Source organism: Boleophthalmus pectinirostris, unplaced genomic scaffold, assembly GCF_026225935.1.
Source record: "Boleophthalmus pectinirostris isolate CB_2022bp ecotype Guang Dong unplaced genomic scaffold, ASM2622593v1 HiC_scaffold_19, whole genome shotgun sequence".
Taxonomy (NCBI): Eukaryota; Metazoa; Chordata; class Actinopteri; order Gobiiformes; family Gobiidae; genus Boleophthalmus; species Boleophthalmus pectinirostris.
The window spans coordinates 39,217,875-39,236,936 of NW_026571140.1; the positions used below are offsets into that span (position 1 = coordinate 39,217,875).

Sequence of the window (19,062 nt, forward strand, 5' to 3'; positions counted from 1 at the left end):
ATCCTCCACAAGAAAAATTATACAATGCACTTTTAATTTTAAATGTAATTGTAAATGTTAATGTAATTGTAAATGTGTGTGAAGTACTGCCTCACCATATATGTGCACAATCTTGCGACTTTATGATACAAGATCTTTTCTCATCTCTATTTGGGGGCAATACTTGTAGAAAACCTCTGCCCTAGATAAACCTAAATAATTTAAATTACATTATAATGGAGATGATTTACATTTTTCCAACAATAAAGAACTTAACATTCACTTTTTGATTGAGTGTTTGTAAGATTCTCTTTAGTCAAAGCCGTCACAACAAGTTTAACGCTTTAGGCGCCAGAGGTTTTTTCCCAAAATGTTTACTTTTGACATCTTAGTCTTGGTTTAGCTCTGGTTAAGGCCTGGTTTAGACCTGGTTTAGTCCTGGTTCAGACCTGGTTTAGTCCTATTTTAGTCCTGGGTCAGTCCTAGTTTAGACCTGGTTTAGACCTTGTTCAGACCTGGTTCAGACCTGGTTTAATCCTATTTTCATCCTGGTTTAGTTTTGGTTTAGACCAGGTTTAGTCTTGGTTTAGACCTGGTTTAGGCCTGGTTCAGTCTTGGTTCAGTCCTAGGTTCAATCCTGGTTAAGACCTGGTTCAGCCCTATTTTCATCCTGGTTCAATCCTGGTTCAGTCCTGGTTTAGATCTGGTTTAGGCCTGGTTCAGTCTTGGTTCAGTCTTGGTTCAGTCCTGGTTTAGACCTGGTTTAGACCTAGTTTAGTTCTATTTTCATCCTGGTTTAGTCCTGGTTCAGTCCTTGTTTAGACCTGGTTTAGTCCTGTTTTCATCCTAGTTTAATCCTGGTTTAGACCTGGTTCAGTCCTGGTTCAGTCCTGGTTTAGACCTGGTTTAGACCTGGTTTAGACCTGGTTTAGCTTGAATTAAATTTAACATCCTATTTGGCAAAATCCTCCATTTTATTCAGAGCGGCATCTTGTCATCTTAAGTTGACGGTGGCGCCTGGAGGGTTAAAAACGACTCGATTGATCATTTCATTCTACCAAAACTGTAAACAATACAACACGCCATTTTACCATCGCCCACACTGTCCTGTTGTAAAGTACAGGCCTCAATCACATGACCAACAGTGTGAAAAGAACCGTCTGCAGCAGCACTTTTAAACTCACAGCCCAGTGCCCTCCAATAGCCCCGCATTCAAAACAATACACGCCAGTACAATCCAATAGGCCCCATAGACTCCCACAGACCCTGGATCCTTCTCGCCGGGCCGTGTACACTACAGCTTTGACCCTGAACTTCAAACCAACCAGATCCAGAAATTTGTGGACTTTTCTTGGACATTTCCCGGACACAAATGCGCCCCAGGTTAGATAAGTATCTGTTTACAAAGAGAGAGCGGTGACTAGAGTAAAGGCAGTTCAGAGCGAGACAGAATATTTTAGATTTCGTAGTTTGTTAGTTTGACAGAATTGAAAAAGGTTTGGCGATGTCCTTCTTCTTGACCGTGCTGGATAAGCTCGCGTACTTCCTCTCACTGATCGCGTTTTGTGTGACTGTTTCGTACAATTGGGTGAAATGAAATTCTGTAGAGGAGATTTTTCAAGTTGGACAATGCAAAACGGATTATGTTAACAAGTAAGTTGGTAAAAATTGTTATTCAGAATTAAAATTTGAAGCGTTAATTTGCAAAAAACAGATAAGTCATTTTAAAAAGTAATTGGAGTCTTGCGTTTTACTCTTTGTGTCGTAATGTTTTTGTTTTTGAAAGTTGTCTGTAGAAAAGAAATGACTTTTTTTTGATAGTTTTTCAAAATGAGGATCTGTTTTTGCAGTTCAGTAATTTTAATCCGTGTGTCATTCGTTTATTCGTTTTTCAATATAAAACCAAAAATAAGAACATGAAAAAACAACAATTTTCTTTATTATTTGTCTCCAAAACTAAAATAAAAAAAACAGATTACGATTCGTTTTTTCAGTTTTCGATTTTGTGTTTAAATGAAGAATGGAAAAAATGTATAACAGTCTGAACCTGGACTAAAACAGGACTAAACCAGGACTAAACAGAACTGGTCTGGTCCTGGTCTCAGTCCTGGTCCTGTTCTCGGTCTCAGTCTTGGTCTCAGTCCTGGTCCTGTTCCCAGTCTCAGTCCGGGTTTCAGTCCCGGTCCCGGTCCCGGTCCTGGTTTAATCCTGATTCAGTCCGTTTTTTACATTCTTCATTTAAACATTTTGGTTTTGGAGACAAATAATGAAGAAAATAGTTGTTTTTGTCGTTTTTTTATTTTTGGTTTTATATTGAAATACGAATGAACGAATGAAACACGGAATAATTTTCTGTCTATGTCTTCTGTTTGTGTCTATAATGTCGTACAATGGTCTGAAATTAAAATATTTGTAAGATAGTCCAACTTCCCTGGGTATAGAAAATTATTTTTTAAGTTGAATTGTTTTGTTGTTTTGTTTGTAATTTAACAAGAAGATTGAAATATGTAAATTTAGGGCAGTAATGAAGTGAATGCAGGACAGTCCCACGGTCTTAAGGGCCCAGAATCGAACCATCTTCCTATTAATTTATATTACAGGGGAACCCATGTGAAGCTTTTGACCCCGGGCCCTCAAATTTCTGTCGACGGACCTGTGTGAATGTAACTTAATGTATATTTGTGTGCCTACAAACTAGAAAGTTGGAGATTCAAACTCTGCTGACTTTATAGTGCTGTATTGCCCTTGAGCAAGGCAGTTTACAGTCTCTGCTTGTATAAAAGTACCTAGCGTGATATTGTTTAAGATAGTGTTGCTATTTAAGAAATCACTGAGTCGAAATTGCTATTTGACTGGACGAAATTAGCAAATCACTAAGGCCACAGTTATTTAAGTAACAATTTCCTCCACAAACAACAAAATCTCCTGTTTTATTCTGTGTAAAAACTGCTAACCCAATAGAGGAAACCATCTGACCTCGCAGCATTAGGATTCATTCGGTCGACGGTAGGAGGGTACTTTTTAATTTAACCAATCGCTGCTGTTTGGTCGTGACGTATGTAACGCGATGCTTTTCCTAAATTCGTAGGAAAAGAGGCAATAACGTCTTTCCCCTTGATAAAATTCACCAAACATTCTCTTTGTTCTGGCTTTAAATCCTCGATCTCGGAATCGTTGGCGAACACAGAATGTCTGTCTCTTCGCTGATTGGCTGGTGCCTGAACTCGCACTTCCGGGGTTTTTGCGAACCATCTAGTGCAGGGGTGTCCCAACTTTTTTTCATCAAGGGTCACATATCTAAGCACAGATGAAGCAGACAGCTGATTGAGGGCCATAGACTGATGCTCAGTACAGTGAATAATTGAAATGTGTGTATGTTTAACACGTTAGAATGAACCATCAGTCTTTATTCATGCTAAGATCCTTAAAACCACACACTAAATATTCAATATTCGCTTTATCAAGGTAGATTTTCAAAAAACTTGCAGTAAAAAGTTCATTTTAATTGATGGAAGGTAATTTGGGTCAATTCATCTGGAAGCCTGAGGGCCAAGGAAAATTTGTCCGAGGGCCACATTTGGCCCACGGGCCATAGTTTGGACATGCCTGATCTAGTGTATTCTGATTCCTGACCTAGTCGCTGTAGAGAAATTAAATATTTTAGATCTGTACAAACAGGTTCTGAAATGTGATTCTTGTCTCAGTTTGTCAGTTCACGTTTCTCGGCTTCAGTTCACCAGCTTCAGGACGTTTGTGGCTACAGAGATGATTTTAAAGTTGAGAACGTGGAAAGAAAGGTGGAAATGGACACTGGACACATTAATTTCTTTTTTTAGAGGGTGAATAAAGTACTTTCAGACTGTTTTTGTCGATCTCCTGCAAATTGTACTTGGACAGATCTTCAATTTGTGGGTGTGAAGTTCATTTTATGCACTTTTTTGTCCTCCTTTAGATCATTTCTTATTTAGAACTACAGTGGAAATAAGATAGTCCACTTTTAGACCCAGTTTAGCCCTAGATTAGACCTGGAATAGTCCTTTTAGGGACCTGGTTTAGATCTTGTAGTACTCAGAAAGCGAGATCTTTTTTCTTTCTTCAAATCAGACAAAGATGTGTATTTGTTTTTCTATTTTCTTCTGCAGGTGTGAGTGAGCAGCAGTGACAGAATGCAGAGGTGGGCCCATGTTGTAGCTCTGGTCCTTCTGGTCTCAGCGAGCGAAGACTTCGACTGGACCAAGAACCAGAGAACCTCCTTTTACTACGGCACTTTCCCACCTGGTGAGTACAGACACAGAAAAAGTACAACTGAGTCATAAGAGGTGAGGAGAAGTCAGCGACAAAGAGCTGTACTTTTGCGTGTTCTTAATGCTTTATACTTTTATATAGAGCACATTGTTATGCATTAAAGTGCATTATTCCTTCACTCCACATGCAGCAGTGGTAAGATATTTCTGTAGTCAAGGCCAATCTTCACCATCGGCCTCTCTGACCTCCACAAACTCTCACACACACACGCCAAATTAACAGTACAGATAATAAATGAAGGTTTGTAACTCTTCTTTTCTGGTGAGTGTTTGCCACCTTCTTCTCTTGAGATATCGCTTTATATTTTGCTTATATTTATTAATGAATGAAATGTAGGGTAATAAGTTACAGGACTTCAACTAACAATTATTTTGCTAAAGGATTAATCTAGTGACTATTCTTTCAATCAACCAATTAGTTGTTTAAACAGCAAAAGACCTGTGAATATGAGACTTTAATAAATTGTCCCCAAATAAACCTGAAGTGAAGCTGCCTGAGAACTTCCCAGTAGAACTTCCCAGTAGAACTTCCCAGTAGAACTTCCCAGTAGATCCCAGTAGAACATCACAACAAAACATTCCAGTAGAACATATCAGTAGAACTTCCCAAAAGAACATCCTAGAAGAGCCCAGTAGATCATCCCAGTAGAACATCCCAGTTGAACATTCCAAGTAAATCCCAGTAGAACATCTCAGTAGAACATCCCAGAAGAACATCCCAGTAGAACTTCCCAGTAGAACATATTTACAGACAAACAAGTGTTTTTATTAAGAAAAAAAATAAAAAATTCACATTACCTGTGTCACTTGTTTGTAATTCCTTCTCTGTCTAAGTCACAGGTGTCAAACATAAGGCCCGGGGGCCAGATCCGGCCCTCCAAGACCTTTAATGTGGCCCTTGGGTGATTTTCTACTAAAATATTTTAATTATATTTTCTATTAAAATATTGTTAATTTTCTGCGGTGCTCAGCATAGCAGCGTCTCTAGTGTCTCTGTACGTGGCCCCTCCCACCAGAGCAGCACACATGAAGACTTGTCTCTTTCCAAACGCTCTTAAAGGACGATCGTTTTGACTGTTGACCGTGACACCCTCATCAACAAAATGTCCAAAATGAGAAAAGTGGAGCCGAGTGCAGGATTTTCCAAGATAAATGGACTTATTCTTATTTACATACAAGTTCATGTTAAAACATTGTGTTGAAATTGAATTTTTCTTAAAGTTTGAGGTTGTTCATAATATTATAATATTTTGTAAAAGAAAGAGTTCATCAATTAAAAAAGATTTCTGTAATAGATTTGTGTTTCTCTGCACAAATATTTGAACTTATTGTTATTTTTGGGGTTTATATGACATGAGTTTTCTGATCCGGCCCCTTTGGGATTAAAGTAGGTTGGATACGGCCCCCGGACCAAAATAAGTTTGACACCCCTGGTCTAAGTCATAAAACTCTTCTCTCAGCTCATCAAGTTTTGAAGGCTTCGTATGAATCAGTTCACAATTATTCAATTACTAAAATAGTTGACAACTATCTAACTAAGTCCTAAGCCTTAATAATAATAAATTGTCTTTAAATCCGTCCCGTGTGTGTAGGTTTCTCGTGGGGTGCTGCCAGCTCGGCCTATCAGACTGAAGGAGCCTGGAACATCGACGGGAAAGGCCTGAGCATCTGGGACGCCTTCGCTCACAAGACAGGAAAGATCTTCTCCAACGCCACGGGAGACTCCTCCTGTGAGGGCTACTACAAGTTTAAAGTAATCACTATAATTGTACCATGACCTCTAGGACTGTCAAAAAAACAGATGCAGTTAAGTTTATTTTCTTACAGGACGACGTTGGTTTGATGAAGGACATGAAGCTGAACCATTATCGTTTCTCTATCTCCTGGCCACGGATTTTACCAAACGGACTGAAAAGTAAGACTCTTCTCACTATTGTGTAACAAAAGAACAACATTCCAAGTTATTTTTGAGCAATAAAACACCTGTAGTGGAAAAAATAAATGTTAGATTGAAGTTTAATGCCAAATTGTGGAACATATCAGGCAAAACATTTCCAATACTAATCCTAGTCACAATATTTATCAGAAAAAAATAACTAATTTAATTTGTCCCCTAAGATGTACTCTCCAGTTGCTATTTAACATTTTGTACTTTCAGATGAACAGATCAATGAAAAAGGACTCAAATACTATGACGACCTGATAAATATGCTACTGGAGAATAAGATCACTCCTGTAGTCACTCTGTACCACTGGGATCTGCCACAGGTACAATATATATATGTCTTACATTTTTAAAGCAGCCACTAGAGGGCACTTTATTCATGCATTTTTGATGATTTTTTTATTTTTATTTTGTTTTATTAGCTGCTCCAGGAGAGGTACGGGGGATGGCAGAACGGCAGCATGATCAACTACTTCAACGACTTTGCAAATCTGTGTTTTGAGAAGTTTGGAAACAAAGTGAAGTACTGGATCACGTTTAATAATCCATGGGTGAGTTGGACAGGTAATAAAAGTGGGTATAAAATCAGATGGTAGATCTTTTTTACATTTATATATCACAGGATTACATTATAACCCCAGAAGCAAAAAAAAAAAAAAAAAAAAAACTGTCAAAATTAAGTTGTAACCTATGATTCTGTAGCAGAGGTGGGACCAAGTTGTTGTTTTGCAAGTCTCAGGTCTCTGACCTCAAGTCCCAGTCAAGTCCCAAGTCAAGTACAGGCAAATCCAAGTCTTTAAACCAAAGTATAGCTTAGATTTTTGCAATTTATATGACTTTTAAACTAAATTGTGCTCAAAAAGTCATTGTATATTTATATACGAGTATTTATAAAAGTTGTAGAAATGCTAGTTTTCCATTTTAAATGTGACAAGATCTTAGTGTGAATTATTATTGAGATTTTATTGATATTATTATTATGAGATTTTATTGATATTATTATTAAGAATTAGGATTTTTTTGTGCTAAATAACAGTTATTTTATCATGTAGTCAGCACTGAAATAGAAAAATCATGTTCTATGTAGTTCCCTCTGTTTACTGCATTATTGTACTGCATATTATTGTAATACATTTAAGGACACCATCTCACAGTACTTCAGTTACAACCAAACTAATAAACAGAGAAGTGGAGGGACATGTTCCTGTTTGTTCCTGTAAAATTCAGCACCGCATTTATCAACTGTAAAGAGAAAAGTATTTTCTAAAAACATATTATTTCAGGAGACGCATCTCAAGTCTTCTCGAGTCAAGTCCGAGTCAAGTCCAAAGTCACTGACCTTCAAGTCCAACGTCGAGTCCCAAGTCTTAGTCCATTTTATCAAGTCTCAAGTCCTAAAAATAGTGACTCAAGTCTGACTGTTGTGTAGTACCAAAAAGTCAACACTGTTCCACACACTATGGCATTACACATATCTGTCTTGCAACTTGCAGTTAACTTTTCTGACAAATGAGTCATTATATCATTTTTTAAAAATTTAAATATAACTGTCTTTATATTTTCTTTAAACTGTGTCTCAGAAATGTATTATTATTAATAGGGATGCAACAATAACCGAAATATCGTGATATCGTATCGTCAAAGTTCTCGAATTACAAGTCTCTTTGTTTAAATTAAGAGTTATGGTGCAGCAAAAGCTAAAAAAAGACAGAGAGAACTACATAGACCATGATCCTTTGCTTCATTTCAGTGCAGACTACAAGAAGACAGAAACAGTTCTAAACAGTTCTTTGGATTAAGTCTTGTCAAGGCATTTTAAGAGGAAAAAGTTGCATATTAACAGTTTTGTCAGCCTCCACAAAATAAATATTGAAATAAATATTGTACCATGAGATGTACATTGTGAAAATATCGTGCCGAGAGATTTGGATATTGTTACATCCTAATCATGAGCCTCCCCATGATATCGCAATAAATATCGTACTGTGAGGTTCATACCGTGACAATGTCGTATCGTGAGACTTGGATATCGTTACACCCCTAATTATTATAATTATTTTTAACAAAATTATATATGCTGGACCCTTTTGTGTTGTAGTCCATTGCCGTGGAAGGATATGAGACGGGTGAACACGCTCCAGGGCTGAAGCTGAGAGGAGTCGGCGCGTACAAGGCTGCGCATAACATCATAAAGGTGAAGTTTATACGACAAAATTTTTTAAGGCTTTTGCAAATGTACATTAGTCAAGTTATGTATTATTTAAAACGACTGCTTCCTCCAGGCTCACGCTAAAGTCTGGCACACCTACGACACACAGTGGAGAAGCAAACAGAAAGGTATCCACTTTTTACTCTGCTTTTTTACACACCAATAATGAATACAGATGAGAACAGCTAAAATTAATATTGTTAAAAATGAGGTTTTTAGTGCTACAAACAATAATACAGTGAGTTCTTGGGTCTAGTCATGAAAAGAAATGATCAGATTCAACATTTACCTTTTGGATATTTCATAGGAAAGTACAGAACAGAAACTGGAGGGTAAAATATTTCAGAGTTGTTATTAACGCAAAAAGTGTTATTTTAAGTATTTGAAAGTTAAATGGGGGTTTGAGTTGGGTTTATTTGCCAGAGCTGATATGGTTAAGGTTAATTCAACTTCCTCTAGTGTTAATTCAACTTCCCTTAGTGTTAATTCAACGTCCTCTAGTGTTAATTCAACTTCCTCTAGTGTTAATTCAACTTCCTTTAGTGTTAATTCAACGTCCTCTAGTGTTAATTCAACTTCCCCTAGTGTTAATTCAACTTCCCCTAGTGTTAATTCAACTTCCCCTAGTGTTAATTCAACTTCCTTTAGTGTTAATTCAACGTCCTCTAGTGTTAATTCAACTTCCTCTAGTGTTAATTCAACTTCCTCTAGTGTTAATTCAACGTCCTCTAGTGTTAATTCAACTTCCTCTAGTGTCAATTCAACTTCCCCTAGTGTTAATTCAGCTTCCCTGAGTGTTAATTCAGCTTCCTCTAGTGTTAATTCAACTTCCTCTAGTGTTAATTCAACGTCCTCTAGTGTTAATTCAACTTCCTCTAGTGTCAATTCAACTTCCCCTAGTGTTAATTCAACTTCCCTGAGTGTTAATTCAGCTTCCCCTAGTGTTAATTCAACTTCCTCTAGTGTTAATTCAACTTCCTCTAGTGTCAATTCAACTTCCCCTAGTGTTAATTCAGCTTCCCTGAGTGTTAATTCAATTCAGCTTCCTCTAGTGTTAATTCAACTTCCCCTAGTGTTAATTCAACTTCCTCTAGTGTTAATTCAACTTCCTCTAGTGTTAATTCAACTTCCTCTAGTGTCAATTCAACTTCCCCTAGTGTTAATTCAGTGTTAATTCAACTTCCCTTAGTGTTAATTCAACTTCCTCTAGTGTTAATTCATCTTCCCCTAGTGTTAATTCAACTTCCTCTAGTGTTAATTCAACGTCCTTTGGTGTTAATTCAACGTCCTTTGGTGTTAATTCAACTTCCTCTAGTGTTAATTCAACTTCCTCTAGTGTTAATTCAACTTCCTTTAGTGTTAATTCATCTTCCTCTAGTGTTAATTTGGCTCCTCCCACCCACCACTTCAAACTCTCCTGAGAGAAGACCAATCTGAACCAGTTTTGTACATAATTTCATCTTAAATTAACTAAAATAGTCTAAAAATAAAACACCTCTGTGTGTTGTTTAGCTAAATCAGGATAACTGTACAAAGTGTTATCTGTTTACTCTCAAAACGTTATATAAATATAACTCTTGATTTCGGGGTTAAACAGGAACTTTGGTCCAGTGTTACTTAATTAATATTTCCAAAAATATTAAATTAACCCTAGAACAGATTGGACTCCCTGTTAAAATGTTAAAATTGATTCTGTGAGAGTCAATTTTAGCACTCCACTTTTTGCTGCGTAATATCTAATTAATAATGTAATTAAAACTACCAATATTTTGGAGTTTTAGATTAACAGTTAACAAGAGATTAGACAAAATACAACAAAACTTGGATAGAGCAAAACTGCAGCAGGAAAAAATTATAAATAGACAAAAGACATAAGACATTCTCACATTTTGGTGTTTTTTTACACGTTTGAAAAGCCCCAATAATAATAATGTGTACTATAAATAAAATAATCTTACGCTCAACAGTTAATCCACAATCTGGAGAAAGAAATTAAAGATGTTTTTTTATTTAATCTTAGCTGCATTTCACTCTGTCATTTGCAAAGAATAAAATAATGTGCAATTCTGCTTACAATATACTTCAAATTTACACTACAGCTACAAATCCTGTTACGTTTAATTTCTGTTTCTTGAACTGTTGCTGTATTGTCGGCGTAGGTATGGTGGGCATCTCCCTGACCGCAGACTGGGGCGAGCCTGTGGACAGCACAAACCAGAGGGACATCGAGGCGGCGGACCGATACATGCAGTTCTCTCTGGGCTGGTTCGCTTCACCTGTTTTCTACGGAGATTACCCCCAGGTCATGAAGGAGTACATCGGTATGACCCACTGTCTCATCTACGGAATATGTACCACAGAATTAACATTACGGAGAAGAGTCTGGCTACAGCGCATCTTTAAACCCTAACAAATTCTAATCTAAATCAACTTAGCCACATCGCTGTTGTAAAATAATTAATTTAATTTAGTATTTGGCAATGGATACAACGTGGTGCACAACCAACGTCAAACCAGGGCCGCCAAAATAGCCAAGGCCACCACACATTACAGGAGAATTTGCCCGATTCTGGCAGCGATTTGTTTCTCATCGAGTTCGAGGAGGCATAACCCGACTTTGTGTCTTGTCAGTGTGACTCTGAGCTGCTCTGCCAGATCGTAACCACCAAACATCAGCAACGCTACGATAACAGCCGATAAAACAGAGCATCAGGGGCAGAGGAGGGATGGACACAGAGAAGCAAGATACAAACTTAGGAAATAGCAAAAATAATGAGGCGACTTTATTCCTCACCTCTCGTAAAGCTGTAAATTTAAACTGCAGCATCTCATCCAGATTATCCACAGAAATTATCCTCTGCAAACAATAACCTCCAGTCCACAAAATCACGCTATTAATCCAGTCTGAATCGTTCTTTGAAAGTAAAAAGGTGGGAGTAGTTCCTCACGTGTGTCTGTTTACATCCACACAGCGTACGGATCAAGGTGCAGCTTTATCGCCAATCTTTTATGCTTTAAAAATCACGTATCTGAAGTTTTGCTCCACATTTCACAAGTAAGAATAACACAGTTTTGGCTTGTATCTAAACCAGAAATGCAGAGCTGATCTTTTGAACACTTAAGAGTCTCAAAGTGAGTGGATCGTGCTCACAACTTTATATCCTGTAATCCTCAGACATATCTCACTGTAGTCTTTGTGATCGGAGATTTTAAGTCTTTTAAGATTCTTGTCGTGTCTGTGGTCTGCACTTTTTGTTGCACGTTTAAAAATAGTTTAAGACCGAAAAATCCTGTGGTGTGTGATGGCCTTTAGTCTGACATAGAAACTACTCTCTATGTGTGGCTGGCCAAACTAAAATCCTCCACTTATTAATTAATAGTCTTGTCACAATCCTAAGATTTTAAACTCGATTTTGTGATACCGCCTCCTTTTTAAACAGTAGTACTTTTATTATTGTTACCATGTAGTCTAAAGATCCATAAAAAAACATCCTAAAACTATTCAGGAATGGTCAAATGTGTCCTATGTATGAGATTTTCAGTAACGATACTTGTTTTAGTTTGATCAAATTGCATCAATTTTTTTACTGCTTCTGATGACCCTATTACATTACATTCATACATTGACCCTGTGTGTGAAGTGTCTTGCCTAAGGACACAACTGCAGTTTCCACAGATCAACACCAACTTTCCCTTTACAAGACCACATGAGCCACCGCCCTCCTCAAAAATTCTATTGTCACAATATTGAAATTTCAAACTCAATTTCAATACTAAGAACTTGAATCAGTATTCGATACCGATTACGAGACCACAATAAAGATAAAATTTAACTTTTTTATGTTTCCATGAGATCTTATACTAGTTCTTATAATGTTCAAAATAACACTAAAACTGTCCAAGAAAGGTTCATTTCTGTTCTGTAAAGGTGACTTTTTTAGTATCGATATCTGCTGAAATGAGTACCGTATTTTCTGCACTATACGGCGCTCTGGACTATAAAGCGCACTGTCATAGAATGGTCTATTTTTGACCTTTTTTCACACAAAAAACGCACCGGACTTTAAACGAAACACAACAGTTGTATGGGTCAATGGGGCTTTGTTTAGCGCGTTCACGGTGACTCTGGGCTTTGTTCAGTTGTGGCGTGTAGGGAGGGTGCTGTCTGGGACCAACGGATTGTCGGCGTGTTCGCAGTGACTCAGTTGTTCAGTCGTGTCTAGAAGTGGCACATTGCACTCGTTTTTTCGGTTCGTTCCTCCGTTCCGTTCCTCGTCGGCGTAGAGTGATGAGTGTGTCTGTGGGTGTGTTTCGCTGCGCGGTCCCTGTCTGCTCCGTGTGTGTTTGCGTGTTCTGCGGGTGGTGCGGCTTTGTAGTTTACTGAAGTCGCGCTGGGACACCCGAATGGATTCGTGTATAGGGCGCTCTGGATTGTGGGGCGCGCAGTCGTTTTTTGATGGGGTTGGAGCCTTAAGAGCGCGCCCTATAGCCTGGAAAATACGGTATCTAGTTTCGCTGTTAGTTTTAGTATCAATTAGCGTCTGATTCTTGATACTTTTGACAACCCAACTCAGAAATACTACGTCTGATTTCCATTGTCTCTCCAGGTCGTAAGAGCGGTCAGCAGGGCCTGGGTCTGTCCCGCCTGCCCGTGTTCACACCCCAGGAGAAGAGCTACGTCAAAGGCACCTGCGACTTCTTGGGTGTGGGGCATTTCACCACGCGCTACGTCACCCAGAGGAACCAGCCCTCCGCTCTGGGAGACAGCTACTTCACCGACCGAGACCTGGCCGAGCTGGTGGACCCTGTGTGGCCGGACCCTGGATCTGAGTGGCTCTACGCTGTGCCCTGGGGTTTCAGACGAATGCTCAACTTTATCAAGGTAATAATGTTGTAATTCGTGTTGTCAAAAATATCGAAAATCAGATACTAATCGATGCTGAAACTAGTATTAAGCTAGAGCTGCATCAGAACCTACCTGACTGAGGAACTACACAGATATAAGATCTAGCAATGTAACAATAATCAAAATATCGTGATATCATATCGTCAAAAGTCACAACAATAATATCGTGGGCTGTCACAATATATCGAATCACAAGTTCCTTTGCTTAAATGCATGGTTTTATAACAGCAACAGCTTATAAACATCAGGAACTACATATCCCATGATTCATTTCAGCACAAACAACATGAAGAAATATGTTTTTTTACTTGAATTCTTGGGATTATGATGGAAATAATTCACACCAAAATCTTGTCAAGGTATTTTAAAAGCAGAAAAGTCTCCTATCTACAATTATAAAGTATTAGCCTCTTCAAAATATCGCTATAAATATCGTACCATGAGATTTATATCATGATAATATCGTACAGAGAGATTTAGATATTGTTACATCCCTAATAAGGCCACATGGTAATAAAATAAACGAAAGTACCATGATGTAATGTTGAAAATCACATTCTATTGACTAAAGAAAGAGTATTTTTTATTATCATTGTGGTACTGGAATCGGTATTGAGTATCGAGTCCTTTTCTTTCCTTAGTATTGACCTCAAATTAGTAAAATAAATGGTAGATATACTATTGTTTCATAACAGAATAAGATAAAATAATGAAAATTGATTCATGTTTAATGTAAAGTTTGTAAATTCTTATAAGCTTCTTTTCTAGGCACAGGTAGATTTCAATTATATTAACTTTAATTATGAATCAAAAACAGTTTAAGTAACTCTAACTGGGGTAGTACTTTTCTCAGATACTTCTTTACTCTTATTCTGTACTTCTACTTGAGTTTATTTATTTTATTTATTTATGTTGCACGTATATAGCATATAAAAAGCTAGATAAAAAAGTAGGTTTGGGAAGAGGCAAAAGGGCTTATTTTAAAATCTCGACCTTATGAATACATTAAAATTGAACATTATAGCTGTGCATTATTTAAAAAATACATTTACACACCTTAGACTAAATACATTTGATTCAAACATGGATTAAAATACAATGAAACATCCACAATTGAATGAATATCAAACATTATCATGACTTATTAAACATTTCCTCAAACTCTTTTTAAACAACATTTCTGATCTGCTGTCACTAACCAGATGTGAAAACTGTCTCCAGAATTTCTGTATCGATGCAAAAAAGGGTCCTTGATGTAACACATTTTGGAACACGAAAATTACGATTTTGATGAGTATTGTATCTAATAATCTAATATAATATTATTTTGCAGAAACCTTGCTCTTACTTGGGTAAAATCTCTGGCCACTCTGTCACCTCTGACTTATTTTCCACAAACTTTACCACAAACTCCAGGCCTGTTGTATGGTTGTAGTTGCCTTTATTGATTTCCTGTTCCCCCTCAGAGTCAGTACGGAAACCCCATGGTGTACGTGACGGAGAACGGCGTCTCGGAGAAGATGATGTGCACCGACCTGTGTGACGACTGGAGAATCCACTACTACAAGGACTACATCAACGAGATGCTCAAAGGTGCTTCTCATCAGGTGTTTTTAGTCCTATAATAAATACATATATATGTGGTTATATACAGATATAATGATGCAGAGGTTTAGGCTGATTAATCATAACAGAGCATTTTTAGTACAACATAACAAGTCATACACTACCGGTCAAAAGATTTAGAACATCCTAATTTTTCCAGTTATTTATTACAATTCAAGTTGTGCAAGTCCAATGAAGAGCTTGAAATGATGCAAAGGTAAGAACTGAACAGACAGAGGTTAAAAAAAAAGATAAAAGAACAAAACACAAGATGAACTGGACAGAAGAGTGAAGAAAACTACAAGTGCCACACATTTATGGGAACTTCTGGAACAGCATTGGGAAGAACTTTCTGAAGAAAATTTTTGATTTGTATTGTAAAAAGAACGAGCCAAAAGAAAAACTTTGAAAAACTGCGGTGTTCTAAAACTTTTGACTGGTAGTGTATATAACTGTACTTTGATTTGTTATGTTAAAATAAGCATAATATAAGAAGTAAAGTTTGTTCAAAAAGATGTCGAATGTGAACTAAAGCTTGCAGTGAAGCATGTTTGGGGACAACAGTATGAGCTTGTGGTACTAGTAGGAGTAGCAGTAGTATTAAAGTATTAAACCAACCAAACCAAAGTATTTAATTTGACAACTCAATTTTCAAACTGAGTTGTCAAATTCAAATTCAAATAATAAAAGTTTATTGTCAGTTCTTCATATGAAACGATGAAGAATCTAAATTGTGTTTCCCTCTTAAGTGTATAAATAAATAATAATATTAATCAATCAATCAATGATTGATAAATAAATAATAATAAATGTGTAATATATAATGAGTAATAATAGGATAATGACTATTAAATAGGAGTATAATGAATGTGTAAGTGTTGGTAAAATTGTTAAAACTGGCTTGGCCCTATGAGTCACTTTCTTCTCATTTAAATATTTTAGTTTTGACGGGCTATTATGCAAAAAATGTTGAGCTTTCCACCATGTTATAATTATGTTCCTTCATAAAAAACAAATGCAAAACTTATAAAACAAGTTAATATTTGGATTTCAGTGAATACAATTATCCAAACAATAAAAAGTAACATGGTTATCTAAATATGTTATGTTGCAGTTAATATACTCCCTCTTTAAATGAACTTAAATACTTGTAAATAGATCATATTAATGCCTTGGATCAATATAAAATAATTAGACAAAACATGGCGTTATTTATTTAAGTGCATATAGGGTGAATATTGACTGTTTTTAATTGTATTTCTTCTCCTTTCCTCAGCTGTTAAAGATGGAGTGAACGTTAAAGGTTACACGGCCTGGTCGCTCCTGGATAACTTCGAGTGGGACGAGGGTTTTTCCGAGAGATTTGGACTTTTCTACGTCGACTTCAGCAGCAAAAATAAACCTCGTTATCCCAAAGCGTCAGTGCAGTATTACAAACGCATCATCAGCTCCAACGGCTTCCCCAACCAGAGAGAGGTGACACGAATACAGATTTAACTTTATTAAATCAGTCTGAGAGAATATTTTTGAGTAATCCATGGACATTTCTTCAGGTGGAGAGTTGGAAGAGGAAATCTAAAGAGATGTGCTCCACCAGTAATCAGTTACTGGCTGCAGGTTTGTACTGTGCCATAATTCATTTAAAGATACACTTCACTGAGCCAATTTAGCTCATTTGCTTTTGTAGAAAGGCACTTCTAGTTCCAGAAAATTGAATTCCCAAACACTTAAGTTAAATATTAAACGTAAAAAGTTTGTATGATGTAACTCAGGACCAAAAACAAAACAAGTAAATGATGACAGATAAATAAATAAGTTTCATTTATGTTCAGGAAGGATCAAATTTTGTCCTGATAATATGTTTTTTGCAGTATCAAAACTTGCTCAAATGAGTATCTAGTTTTGATATTAGTTTTAGCATCTGATTTTCAATACTTGGATTCAACCCTACTCAGAAATGTGGTCAGTAGGGCCTGGGTCTGTCCCGCCTGCCCGAGCCAATTTAGTTCATACATTTTTCATTAGGTATTTTTGTTAGAAAGGCACTTCTAGTTCAAAAAAATGTAATTTCCAAACACTTAAGTTAAACATTGAGAGTTAAAGTGTGTAAGATGTAACTCAGGACCAAAAACTAAACAGGCAAATGGCGATAAATAAATAAATAAATAAATAAGTTGCATTCACCTTATAGAATTTGGTTGGCAAATATTTAACTCTGTTCACTATTTTGAAAGATTAAGAACTTTCCACATCAGTTAACTGAGACGAGTGCGTTGGACGAGAGGGAGCAGCCCAAGAACACAGAGAAAAATCCCACACACTGTCTTACTTACAAAATGTGAGATTTATCAGGCCATACAATGTTTAGGCACTAGACCTTCGTCAGGAAAATACCTAACAGATTTGTCAAAACGTTGTATGTCCTAATAAGTTTCACTGTTTTGAAAGAAACATCCAAATTTATGTCCAGAAATATTAAACCTCATCACTGTTTGGAACTGGCTCCATAAACTTGACATATTACTTGTATGGCAACAATCGCATGTTTGTGACCACCACCACACATTGAAGCTTTTGTGAAAATATAATATTTCAGTTGACAAATTGAACAGCTTAATGTGAAGTCAAACACAAGCGTCTCTCTGGGTCCCTTTTGTGGAACAGCACAACCGTAAACAAAGTGGTCGAGATGGATGTAGACAAAGACAGACATTCTGTGTTGGCAACGATTCCCGAGATCGAGGATTTAAAGACAGAACAAAGAGAATGTTTGGTGAATTTTATCAAGGGGAAAGACGTTATTGTCCTTCTTCCTACGGGATTTGGGAAAAGCTTAATATACCAGTTATGTTATTAGGTTCTTTTTTCAGACCAAGAATTTGTTTTCATACCTGACAGTTTCGACTGCTCACTAGCGGTCTTCCTCAGAGTGGTCACGTGATGTTGCTGTGACGTGTCCGGTCAGCTGACTTAAACAGCCACCGCTCTGAGGAAGACCGCTAGTGAACAGTCGAAATTGTCAGGTATGAAAACAAACTCTCGGTCTGAAAAAAGAACCTAATAACATAAATTATCGGAAGACCAAATTAACCTCATCGGACTCTACCGGTTATCCCTGTTAGCAGCACATTACATACGTCATGACCAAATAGCAGCGATTGGTTAAATGAAAAACGTACCCGCCTACCGTCGAGCCAACGAATCATAATGCTGCGAGGTCAGACGGTTTTCCACAAAGTGAAACCTGCACTACCACCAATATAAATGTGCTGGTGTATTCTTACTGTTGTCTCTCTCTCTTCTTCTGTTTTTAGACCCTTTGATCGGCCACATGGAGCTGGTGACGGAGATAGTCGTCCCCACAGTCTGCACACTCTGTATCCTCCTCAGCGCTGTGCTCCTCATGTTCCTGTTGCGGAGGCGTTTTTAAAAAGAAAATGTATTTTAAAAAAACACAGGAACAATGTAAAGGGACTATATTACATTCACACATGTTTAACACACAAACCCTGCATATTTAGACTGAATTCTTCTCTGAAACTAATAATAAAGGATTACTCAGACATGTGTGAATGAAACAAAACACAACTCTGGTGATTTTTTTTTAAAGAGGTAACAACACAATCCATTTTGTGTAATATAGGACCTTTAACCAGTCAAAAAGGTTTACAATATTTTAGACTACTTCCTATCATGTAGAACAACCAGAAATAATAGTAGACTTACCTTAGCATTGTATATGACTTATTTGAACTTACCTGAGTGAGCTTTTTGTAATGTGATTCTGCTTTTTAAGGTGATCATTTTCAAGTTAAAACCTTACTCAGGCTTGGTAGGCTAGGTTATTGGATTAACATCACTTGTCTCATAAAAAAACACTGTTATTTGTGTTTTGTTTGTTTACTAGAAAAAGAATGGATGATTGTTGTACTTAAATAACTAATAAAGTGTACCTTAAAAATAAGCTTGCCTCTCAGATATAATGCGGTCATTGGTTTGCCTTCAAAGTCAAAGCTCTACGTTGTTGTGATTGTGTTAAAGGTCTGTCTTTTTTCTTTAGTATGATCCATAATTTATATTATGCTTCTAATATTAATATAAATTACGTTTTTGG

The 19,062-nt window shown here is 36.9% G+C and overlaps 1 protein-coding gene across 1 annotated transcript; it reads left to right on the forward strand.

Moving 5' to 3' along the window:
• The first annotated feature begins 5,930 nt into the window (after nucleotides 1-5,930).
• Nucleotides 5,931-18,764, forward strand: lctla (lactase-like a). The gene is made up of 12 exons (XM_055154726.1): nucleotides 5,931-6,013; nucleotides 6,111-6,198; nucleotides 6,442-6,551; nucleotides 6,651-6,779; nucleotides 8,327-8,422; nucleotides 8,511-8,565; nucleotides 10,597-10,758; nucleotides 13,045-13,319; nucleotides 14,810-14,936; nucleotides 16,225-16,424; nucleotides 16,502-16,565; nucleotides 18,263-18,764. Exons 2-12 carry the CDS (start codon nucleotides 6,126-6,128, stop codon nucleotides 18,376-18,378), a joined length of 1,407 nt encoding a protein of 468 aa, XP_055010701.1. The 5' UTR covers nucleotides 5,931-6,013; nucleotides 6,111-6,125; the 3' UTR covers nucleotides 18,379-18,764.
• The last annotated feature ends 298 nt before the right edge of the window (nucleotides 18,765-19,062 follow it).